Source organism: Ambystoma mexicanum, chromosome 2q, assembly GCF_040938575.1.
Source record: "Ambystoma mexicanum isolate Mex_15411 chromosome 2q, UKY_AmexF1_1, whole genome shotgun sequence".
In the NCBI taxonomy this organism is placed as follows: Eukaryota; Metazoa; Chordata; class Amphibia; order Caudata; family Ambystomatidae; genus Ambystoma; species Ambystoma mexicanum.
Window position 1 is genome coordinate 310,581,946 of NC_090924.1, and position 12,461 is coordinate 310,594,406.

The window sequence follows — 12,461 nt, forward strand, 5'->3', positions numbered from 1 at the left end:
ACTCCTACTGGTATCGTGACAGGAGGCTGTGCGCCATGACCTGACCGGTTGTTCCACCTATTTTTTTTTTTTTATTAATTTTATCGGTTTAACACAAACCTTTAAAATATTTACAAAAAACACAAAACACAACACATCAAAGTATCACAGTCCTTTAGGAAGACCCCTCCCATTTTCTCTTCCGAGGGTCGAATCAAAATCCTCATTGCTCGTCAACCAACACTGAATTCAAACGATTTTCAATTATCGTTAGAAAACACGTCAATGGTAGTATCAATTTCATGTCCGTTCCTTGGAACATATTGGCCCACCAATCGTCGGCACAAAGGGAGGGGTGATTTAGGCTCCAAGGGCCCAGGTGATATGTCCTTTCTGATCGAAGTGCTGTGCAAAATAGCACCAAATGCTTAAGGGTTTCCTTGTCCTTAGTGCATAGTCTACACGTTAGATTGGAGATATTCATACTTTTCCATGACGCCAACCGCTCCTTGGTTTTAAATACGTTTAGGTGCAGTGACATAAACACTCTTCGAGCCTGAGGATCTGGAAACAACTCGATGTAACGTTGTGAAGAGTTAAATGCCCGTGTTTCGAGCGGCGCCTCGCTCATCATTTTTGCTGCAGCTCGTTGTGAGGAAGTTTGGTCCCAATCCGCACGCCAGATTTTTAATTTGGCGGCGTTTGGGTCATTATGCAGCATGTCCAGACTGATTCCAAATTCACTCAGAATCTCTTCGCATCTCCTGACCCACAGGGCCACCATGCTGTTATTTGTTGGCGTCAGATCGTAAAAGATGTCAAATTGCAGTATTTGCTCGTGCCGGCGAGTTTTGCGAAACAGACTCACCAGAGTCCAGCATACCCTTGCATGGAGCGAAATGAGCGACAGTCGTATCTCACACATGATGTCAGGATACCCGTTGGGAGAGACAATACCTTAGACCAGAAACAATTCTCCAGCGATGCCCAAGTGTCGTGGCTAAATCTCAAGGCGTTTTCAGCGCCATATAGTAAAACCGGGATTACCTTTTGATGGTAAAAAGCAAGCACCGGTTTTAATGAAAATTTTCCAAATTTCTTATGCATGATGACAGCTTGACTTGCCAGTTGCTTGCAGTTCCTTTTGGTTTCAATGACCCATGGACCGTCGTTGATTGACGAGTTTATTAGCATGCCGAGGTATTTTACGCTCTCGGCTATCTGAATGGTCTCTTGACCCAGGTACCATCTCTGTTTTCTAGATTTTTTACCTCCTTTACTATTAGTAACATCAGAATTTCGCATTTTTTAGTGTTTACCACCAGATGGTTAGTTGCAACATATTGGTCAACCGCGTTCAGCTTCCTCTGAAGGCCGACAGGAGTTAGGTCCATCAGGACCAAATCATCGGCGTATAGCAGCCAGCTTAGATGGGACTTTGCTACTTTTGGTGGAAAAGAACTTATTGAATCAATCGCTAAACCTATATCTGATATGAATAAGCTGAATATTGCGGCAGCTAGGGACAGCCTTGTTTTACCCCTTTATAGGTTTTGATTGGTGCTGATAAAGTTCCAGAACTATCCAAACGGATTTGTATGGAGGTTTCAGAGTGCAGATCTTGGATTGCTGCTAATAAGTCAGCTGGACATCCCCAACTTTGTAGTTTTGACCATAGAAGAGGCCTGTCGATAGTATCAAATGCACATGAAAAATCAATGAAGGCCAGATAGACCTTTGTATTAGACTTTATAGCCTCCATCTTCATCAGATTCAGAAGTAGCAGGTTTAGTGAGCAGCCCACTTGCTTTACAAATCCCGATTGCCTTTTGTCGACATGATTAGACTCGACTGCCCATGCCACAAGTTTTTGCTGCAATATTGTTGCGTAGATTTTCCCCAAAACATCCAATAATGCCACTGGGCGATAGTTTTTTGGGCATGTTCTGTCTCCCTTCTTGAATATGGGGACAATGACAGCAGATTTCCAAGATTTGGGGGTCCTGTGGCACTTACTTATTCTATCAAATAGGGCTACACATATGGATGCCCCTAATTCAGGATGTTGTTTGATAGTAAAATTGGTAAGGCCATCAGGGCCCGGTTCTCGTGAGTTTTTTGCGTTCTTGATTATTGATACAATATCCTCTCTTGGAAACGTCAAAGCCCACGGTTTCAAAGATGTTTCCAATGTGACAATTCCTGGTGCCTCTGCCTTGTAGAGAGTTTCAAAGTGGGCTATCCATGCGGATCCCGGGACCATGCAGGACTGCAGAGCCAATTGAGGAGCTTGAAAGTTATTGATGAGCCTCCAGAAGTCCCTCGAGTTTTTGTTCCTTAGTGTCGCAAGCATCTGTTCCGCATCGTTTTGCACTAGAGCATATTTGTGCATCTTCAACCAGTTCTTATATTTTTGTTTCGCCTTCTTTATTTCCAGTTTTCGAGTAGCAGCATCTAGGGACTTAGTTCTCCTAAGTGCAGCACGCATCCTTCGTTTTTGGATCAGGATCTCGGGATTGAAATTATGAGTCCGAACCATGTTTTAATTTTTTAGACCTGTCTTTACGGTTTTGAATCGAGTCAATAATTGCTCGTATTCCAGATCAGCACTTAATTGACAATACTGGATAATCACCACATTGACTTCACTCTCCTCCAATCTTAAGCAAACTCTATTGGATTCAACCTGGAGTTTATGTGGCCACTTTGGTCTTTGCTTGCCTCCAGATGTTGCAAATTTCATGAGTAACATGTCATGATCACTGTTTGCTTTTTCACAGATCTTCAGCGAATGTATCCTAGGATGCAAAGCTTCAGACACGAACATGTAGTCTATAATGGATGATGAATCCTCACGATGCCATGTGGGCACAGGTGGAATGTCACCACAGGTGCTTCCGTTCAACATCTGAATGTTACGTAGACCCATTTCGCTTAGCTATGCTTGTGCCAATGAGCCTAGATCTAGATTTTCTTGCTTAAGAAGGTCGATGTTTAAATCACCGCAAAGAATTATCTTGGACCAATCTAATAACTCCACCCGAAGATCAATTAATCCTGTTATCTGATCAATAAAATCCATTTTGCCTGCCCGTAGATGGTTCCAATACAAGTTCAGTATTACAATCTTGTCTTGCGTATCTTCATGAACACCGGCTCTTTCAATGGTCGTCTCTTGAATATAGGGAGAATGGTTGACAGAATTTAAGATACGCCAACCCGATGCTCTTCTCACCATTGTCAGCAACCCTGACATAGGACGCCCATGTTTTGATTTTATAGCCGAATTTATTACAATCTCAAAATCCGAGGATACCGGCAGCTCACTTAACCAAGTCTCCTGTAAACACACGATATGTAAGTTGTCCAACCAGCTTGTGTTAAACAGATGTATAAATCCTTGTGTGTTCCAGGAGGCTAAACAGTACTCCGTGGGGGCTTCATTATCCTGGCATTATTGGGTATTTTTTGTGTTTAAGGCCCCTGCTAGCCATTGCCATTCATGATTTCCTGGGATGGAAGTTGCAGTTTGAGTATCCTCTTTGATGATATCATGGGAGAGTTCGCTTCTTTTGATTGTAATTCTTATTTGTGCATTTTGGCCATCACCTGCCACTCTACCATCACTCGTTGATATATGAGTTTTCCTTAATGGACATGATGGTTGAGTGCATTTCTGATCAAAAACTTGCTTCATAGCCGAGTGCTCCTGTGATTGATTCAACGCTGTGTCGCTTATCGGAAGCTTTGTTAAAAGAACGCTCGGCGATGCTTCCCTTAGATCTTCTGAGTTTCCATTGGAGGTTGGTCGAGACGCATCAGGCACAGTAAATTTGTAAACGTCGAAACCCAATTAAAACAATGCTACGTTTTCCTCCAAAATTGAAGTAGTAAGTAAGTTTGTCATTAAATAGAGCACTACTTTGTCATTCGTGCCTTCAACTGGAAACTCCACGATTTTTATGTCATTTGAAGTTATGGCACGTAAGCTTGGTACAAGGTGAAGTAACTTAAGTACAGTTCCTCGATTCAAGATCAGATTATCAATTGGTTCTAAGCTCTCAATTATCACCTTATGAGGGCAGTTCGTAGTCAAGATTGACTTTGACACACTTTCCTTTGATGTTTGGGGACATCTGTCAGCCACAAGCCCTTTCACCTTACTTCGATTGTTATCCAAAGACTCAACGGCAGTACATCTGTTCAATGCCCCATGGGAATCATTTTCGTTTACTAATTTGTTGCTACGACTTCAGCTTGACCGAAGCCTCCTCAGTGTATCAGCTTGAGAATTGGCTAAGCATTGTTTTCTCTTCTCATCCATTGTGAGGAACACTGGGCTGAATACAGGAGGAGGCAGAGAATTATTGCTATCCCGTACTTCAATAATTTCACAAGATCTTTCATGCGACCCACATTTTGCGGCGGGATTTCTGCAATCGTCCTTATCAATGCAAGGTTGAATTTTCGCAGGTTTGTCCAACCTTGTTTTGTCCATCAGCTGTGCAGGCTTCTCCTTACATTGAAGAGGTGCCTTACTTTGGTGCTCGCCCATATTGTGTGGCAAGTCAACGCCTATTGGAGAGGCAGCTTCCGACTCCACGTATTCGGGTTCGTCATAAGTTGACAGGTCCAGTAGTTCCATTGCGTTGTCGATGGTTGTTGTAATACTCTTAGTTTGTGGCTGTTTAACAGGTATTGAGTTTACACTATTTCCTTGCATTTGGGCTTGGTTTATAGGTGGAACAGAGCCTATGGATGTCTTAACCAAGTCAGTAGGCACTATCTGGACCAATTTAATGTTCCGCAGAAACTTCCGCGCTCCATTTGAAGCATTATTTTTCTTTGCTTTTTGATTTTTTGATTTCTTACTGATTATTTTTACAGCAAGTTGCGATTTCGGTGGTATTATCGCAGATTTTCCGATGCATGGAGCCCTCCAGAAAAAATTGGAAAAACATTAGATTGCCCCACTGTGGAGGGAATTACTCTATCTTTTGAAGTTGGTTCCATTTGTATGCTGACTCCTGAGGTTGAAGCCGTTTGAGGGTCATGGCAGGTTTTGTTGGCGGCACATCTGGCCTGCTCAAAGGCTGTGTGGAAGGACAAGTCTGCCACACTTGGTGCAAACAAAATTACCGAAGAGCAGGGACCATTCATCGTCGGAGGCTCTGAGGCATTATTTCCGACGTCTAATGACGCTGCAACACCCTTCGGAAGTGCTATTGAGGGCTCTTCTCCTACCAGAGTAATCGATGTTGGGATTGAAGACTGGAGACATTGATGTTCTTTTACAATCGAGGCCTCAGCTTCAATATGCCGGTGTTTTACAGACTTGATGTGTTCTTGATCAGCTTGGGGTCTGGGCTTAGCACTAGTTTGCTCCCCCTCAAGAATGGCACACTCGGCGAAGTGACTGATTCGTTTCATATTTGAATAGGGCAAGTGTCTCTCGGGCAACTTCTGCGAACAGCCTTTTCTCGGATGAATCACTTTTTCTACTCTCGCTCTTAAATTAAAGGCTGCATCCAATCTTTTAATGCTCTCGTGTTGCTCCACATAGGAGCGATCACAAGTTTTTTCCAGTTGAATCAATTTGGAGTTCATCATTGCCACAACAGTTGTTAAATCTTTAGTTGCCTCATGTATATTCTCATAGAGTTTCATAAAATGGGCCAGTGAAATCGACGAGGAAGTCATTAGAAGGGCTTGCAATTCAGTCGAGGACAACACAGCCGGTATTTCAGCTCTTGTAGTTTTTCTGTTGAGCTTCGGCGATCTGCCAGAATGGTACTCCTTGTCTCGGCGAAGTTTTGGGGAACGGGCGTTCCATCAATGAAGAGTCCATAGAGTCATTGTGGAAGGAGTGCTTGTTGCAGTATGTTTCGTCGATAACCCCATTTGCCTTCCTGTTTAATATGGCATGTCTCTTTTGGGAGGTCAAATGAATGTCAGAAGTCTCATGCTGCGACTCCTCATTTGGCAAGTGGTCAAATGTCTTTGGCCGTTTGTAGCAAACCTCCGACCAGATATCGGCCGTTGCCCCCAACAATTGGCTATTATTTCGTTTTAAGGCTGTTTTAGCCTTAATGTCCACAGGGGAACCTCTGCTCTAAGGCTTGCTTATTAGAGCATGCTTTGTTCAAGGGCACTAGGTTCTGTAGAACCTTATTCACAACTCCCAGTGAGTCTCTTCTTGCAGCATTCATGTGGCTCACATTCGACTCAATCAGGTTATCAAGCTTCAAGCTCTGATCAGAATGTTGGCTTCCTGTATTTACAGTACTTTGCTGGTGAATGGAATCATTAGCAATAGCTTCATGAGTTTCACTAGAGGACTCAGTAGCCGATTTAGTCCTGACACACACTGGCGAGCTCGCAGTGAACAGTACGTCTGACTCCTTTGCGATAAGCATAGAGTCCTCACAGGCCAGGCTAGAGAGAGAACAATCATGTATACAAGACGCTGCGGTCTGTAGTCCCACTGGGTTACAGTCTTTCAACAAAGCTGATTCTTTTCATGCACGGTGATCTCCACCAGGGGGAGCCTCTCCCTCTCCCACTGTACAGGAGCCTTGTTTAACCTTACGCTCAGAGGCACCCCGGCCATGCTGAGCCGAACTCCTCCTCCCCCTCCCCCCGTAGTCCGGTCTCTCCGAGACAGCGTCCACGGGATCGCCGGCGCACACAACCGGCAACGCCGAAGCGGGCGCGCCGCCGCCACACGCTGACAACCCAGCCTCAGCATCAGCTGCAGCCTCGAGGCAAGGCACCAGCGAAGAGACGCTGGACTCGGCACCCATACCAGCCGCGCACAGCGCGTCGCCACCGAGGACGACACAGGACTCCTCAGCAGTGCCAGCAGGCAGGCGAGTTTCGTCCCGCGAATTAGCGGGTTCAGTTGTTACACTTAATACACTAGATGGTTCAAATACTGTGTCGCACAAAGTGTATGTGTGAATATGGATAGCTGCTTCCAGATCATGGTCCTGTTAATGATTTAGATCAGAATTGCAGTCGACTATGTCAGAAGAGCATGTGTGATAGCGACTTACTTTCTGCAAGAGTGGAACACGCTGTACAGCAGTGTCGTCTATTATGCCGGCACAGTCCCCTCGCCTCTGGGCTCGAGTCCTCAATACAGGGGACGGCGCCGCCGCCATTATTCGCCAACTTGCCACTCGCCAAACAGCCAAACAGCGTCCTCAGCCCTTTCCGCCTCAGGGCTTCACGCCACAAGGGTCACAGAGGCGGCCTTAAATATCTGACCAGCACTTGTTAAAGGCACACGCACCTCTACCCTTTTCTCTGGGCTTCTCCGGGTTCTATGGAAGTAAATGAAGTAGAGTTGAGTTGAGTCTGCTACCTGCTTCCTTCTCCACTCGCCACAGTCAAACAGCGTCCTCAGCCCTTTCCGCCTCAGGGCTTCACGCCGCAAGGGTCACAGATGCGGCCTTAAATAGCTGACCAGCTGACCAGCACTTGTTAAAGGCACACGCACCTCTACCCTTTTCTCTGGGCTTCTCCGGGTTCTATGGAAGTAAATGAAGTAGAGTTGAGTTGAGTCTGCTACCTGCTTCCTTCTCCACTCGCCACAGTCAAACAGCGTCCTCAGCCCTTTCCGCCTCAGGGCTTCACGCCGCAAGGGTCACAGATGCGGACTTAAATAGTCAGCTGACCAGCTGACCAGCACTTGTTAAAGGCACACGCACCTCTACCCTTTTCTCTGGGCTTCTCCGGGTTTTCCGAGTATTTTTCAAACATACAAGGCGGTGACTCTCCATACGTGGTCGGGCTCAAGAGTGTGTTTCTAATTCTGTGTTAAATTACCAGTGGGCTGGTTTCCACTCTGCCACTCGCCAAACAGCCCAACAGCCACAAAACGCCCTTGACTCCACAGCGGGCTTAACTTGACTACCACCTATTTCAACAGTCCTCCACATCAAGGGGGACTGTGCCCATGGCTGACACTTTCTGGGAGATGGACGCCAAGATGGCTAATGTGCGCTGGCCTGATATTTTCCTGTGGCGGCTGCCATACAGTTCCTCCGCATGTGCCACCACCTCATCAGGAGACCTCTATCTCCCGCTCGCTGAACTTAAGGTTTTCGGAGCCTGTGTTCAGGCACCTTTGTCTTTGCTCTGTCCTGGGTCATGGTTACTGCGTCCTGTTGCTCTGGATGGCTACAGGAAGTGGTGGGTTGAGATCGAATTGAGTTTTCAAAATGGCTGCTGCTGGGCTTCCTGTTCCAGCGATGACAGCAATTCCGTCGGCAGAGATAGTGCCAATTGGGCGGCGGTAACGGTAATTACCGTTTCAGACGTAGGTGTGTGCGCGCTCCCGACAGGTTATAATGCAGTTGTAATTCCGCCAGACACCACAATGGTAAGGGCAATTCCGCTGGGTAGAATTACCGCTGCTTTACTGCCCAACTTGAAGCATTGTTTTACAGAAGGAGCATTAAACTGTGAAGCCCTACAAATATGGGGCTTTTGAATGTTAGGGCTTTCATTTCTTGTATTTTTATGATTAAACATATGCTTTCAATGCCCATAGCTTTGTCTATTCAGCTCAGGAAATGGATTAGTCACTGATTAATGGTGTGCCTGTTCTACCATAAAGCTGACCTCTGGACCTTCCGCCGTAAGAACTGAGCTTAAATAAACAAAGAACAGATCTACAAGATTCCAGCTGCATTGACCATTTAACGTGGCATACATGCAAGAAGCAATGCCAACATTGTATTGTGTACTTAATGAGAACGTAGTATTGCATGCGTTATGAACAAATGTAATTCAATGTGCATAGTATGTACTACAATGACTTGCCACTTTCTCGCACACTTTCTGCTCCAGGCAGTTGCTGTGAAGGGTTCTTTTTGTGACATTTTAAAACCATGGAGAGGAAATGCATGCAGAATGCATCTTGTTTAGTGAGCTATTAAATAAACTTGACAGCTACTTTGAGATCCATTTTCATATTTATATGCATGTCTTTGCAGGTTCAAGCTCTGGTTAAACGATATCAAAATGAAACTCACACACAATTGGATGGAACGGTACTCACAATTCTTGCACCATACATATGTGCTTTGCAGTACGAGGATATAAACGCGATCAGCAACGCAGATTTCTTGTAAGTATGAACCTAATCTCTAAAACATACACCTCACCAGTTCCAACAAGTATGGTCAATTTTCTAAAGTTGGGTCTGCTAAACCATGACCTAAACCAGGGCTTGGCTCATCTACCCACCTCATAGAAAAAAACAAGTATTGGAAACACCAGCAGTTTTGGCTTTGCTAAAGGTGCAGGACCTTTTCCCAGTTCTCAGGCAGAAAGACCTGGGAGATGGGCTGCAAGGTGGATCGACCTTTGTCACAGGAGAGGTGATAATAGTCACAGGAGCTAAAATGAATGGTGGTGCTAAAGTTCCATATTCAAGTCAAAGTGATGTGCCATCGCAAGATGGTTCTTAAGTGTCACTTATGATCAAAATGTAATAGTGGGGATGCAGCGCCACCTATAAGCCAAAAGTAAAGGTGTTGCTAAATCTGAATGCATGGGCCAAAAGTGCTCAAGTGCCACTTGAGCCAAAATTAATGGTGTTTGTTAAGTGCCACCTATGAGCCAAAAATATGGGGCTAAATCGCCACCTAAGCCACAACCAACAGTGCCTATTAAGAGCCACTTACTGTAGGAGTCAAATTTAATGATGGCACTTTAAGTGCACGAGTCAAAACTAAGCAGCGTAAGAATACCCGAGGACTTTCTGATGAAAAATTGCCACCCCTATAAACTTTACAAATAGTGCTGCCTTACTGGGTAATGCTGAAGAGGCCACCTATGGGCCAACACAAACTAACCCGTTTTTTTTTAAATGATCAACATATATGCAATTTATCTCCACTGAAATCTATATGTGTACTATTCTCCTACATACTAATTGTGCATATCCCGAAAACGTCACTTGACTTTAGAATTTGGTGTTTTAACAACCCAGCCTTAGCCCAGATGTCAGATTTATTTATTTATTTTGGCATTCTGTAGTGCAATGCATTTGAATTAATCCACTTCAGAGCACTGCGGGGGTAGGGAGTGGGAGGAATACATAGGAGGAGAGGAGTTAGGGGAAAAGGGAAGGTAAAGTAAGCATTGGTGGCAAGGTATGGAGGTCAGCAATATAGCAAGCCCGTGGGATGCTGTCCTGGCGCACCAAGTGCGGGGAAGAAAAGAAGCGCTGAAGACTAGTCCAAGTGCTCATGTCTGATCTACAAGCGTGCAGGTTGGGATGGTCGACACCTAAGGCTATGTTGACTTCAAAGTAGTAGCTAACAAGGTTGTTGTTCCTACAGATGAGGTGTACAGCTGTAGGAAAAGGTCTTCAAAGCAGATCGCTCAGCGCATCGCCAGAAGGACATAGGAGTATGCACAGATCACGCTTGTATCTGGGGGTATCCCCATGCAGTTGTGTCTAATGCTAATAAACATCAGATTCGTCAGTGGGGTGTATAGGTTTACTTCTTTTGTGAGGAAAGTATGGCCATTCTGCCAAAGAACTTAGTGGACTGAGCACAGAAGTGCGAAGGTTATTCTCTGTTCCACCATTGGAACGTTTTAGAGCTGCTGTATTTTCAGCCCAGGCACATGATCATCTAAGCAGCGCTATTTTGGACTCCTTGGAGGTGTCTCATAATGTATTTGTGGATACCCATTAGACACTGTGACAGTAATCCAATCTGCAAATGACAGAATGTCAAGAGTGGCAGTATTGTTCTCAACCTGTAGCATTGAAAGTGTACGTGTTTGATGATAGCATTTATTTAGGATTTGAAGGTGATTTCAGAGACAAAACATGAAACAATAGTTCCTGGCTCACTTGGCAAGAGCAGTTAGAGTACAAGGTGAGGCCAGCCAGGGGAATGGGAGGTGGTGGAGGGGGCTGAGTCTGAATTGATTGCAGGAGCACAGAGAATGGCCTCATTTAAACATTGAGGAGCCATAGAGAGAGTGTGCACGCCTGTGGAATCCATTGAAGGAGTGGCCTCCAAGAGACACCTGAACCACGTGTCTACAAGGAACGAGAAGAGCCAGAACAGCGCGGAGCCCAAAGTGCCCATCTCCCAATCGAGGCGGTAGACGAGGATGGTGTGGCCCACGGTGTCATGTGCGACAGACACATGTAATACGATCAAGGCAGAAAGGAAGATTTAGTTTTAAAACAAACTGATATTGAATAAATCAAAGCTAATAACAACCACAGGAAGACTAGCTTTGCTACAAAGTCAAACCAGATCGGCAACATAACATATTTCCAAGATACTGCCTAATACCATGGTGCTCATGTAGTAGTAACATCCTGTATAACATTATAAAAGCATAAGGAAAAACACAAGAAACACAGGGAGACCCAATAGAAGGGGGATCATATAACACCTAAACAATACAACGAAACAATCCCTGCCCTAAAACTTACATCCAGAGTGGTATGAAGAGAGTGAGGTGAATTCAGCTGCGGTGGAGTCAAATAGTCTAATACACTTCACAATATCACAGCAGTTTGGACATTAAAGCTGACCAAAAAAAGGTCATACTCCCACTCTCCTTCCCTTCAGATTAACATAGTCTGATCGTACCATGATAATTGCAGTTTACTCTCAATCCACTTTTCAACCCTGGGAAGCTTACTTGTCTTTCAGATCTTTTAAATTACTTGTTGGGACATTTTAGGGCTTTGTATATCCACTGCCTAGTAAGGACAGATAAAGTTATGGGGTCTGTGGTAAAGTTAAAAACTATAAACAGCAGGACTAATGGGAGTACAACCCGTGTAACTAGTGCCAACTGGTTAAAACCTCCCTCCAGAATTCCTCCAGCTGCCTTCATCCCTTCATCCCAAAATTGAATGCTAGCGTACGTAGCATACAATTCTTTACGGGCCCGGCATGTACTAAGGGTCAAATCCTCAGAGGACCAATAGTGGCATTTAAGTACTCGTTGCATTGTTCTTTTGCTTTTCAAACACATGTAATGACCTCAGAATTACTCTCACCATTACATGGACTAAACGTTCTTGGTCTCAGAAAGGCAATAATGTACACTAAAACCATTAGTTAGAAAATAATTGGCTCTTTACAGGCCCTTTTTTCACACTTCGCACACACACACACATATGACTAGAGAATAAATGCAATTGATTACACATGAATACATGAACAAGAAAGAACATAACAAGTATACATCACTGTTAGGGCAGTTGTAGGACAAAGCTTCATCTCAGCCACGACAACACTACCCAGTCCCAAAGCAGGTAGGCAGAGAGATCACGCATCAACTAACAGGGTCTGGAGCGCAGCGTCCTCCCTCTCAGCGAGACTTCAACACCCAGGGTTCCAAATCTCTGTCTCCTCATTGGGAAACCTCTCTTCTTAAGGGGGACAAATCCCTGCCCCTCATATGTTATGGACTACCCCCGGCCGAAA

At 44.8% G+C, this 12,461-nt stretch overlaps 1 protein-coding gene across 1 annotated transcript in view; it reads left to right on the forward strand.

Moving 5' to 3' along the window:
• The window catches only part of LOC138568695 (uncharacterized), a 1,243,988-nt gene that overhangs the window by 982,633 nt on the left and 248,894 nt on the right, over window positions 1-12,461 (forward strand). Inside the window, exon 88 of the mRNA XM_069646472.1 lies at window positions 8,982-9,115. Within this exon, the coding sequence (XP_069502573.1) occupies window positions 8,982-9,115 (134 nt within the window). The remainder of the gene's footprint in view (window positions 1-8,981; window positions 9,116-12,461) is intronic.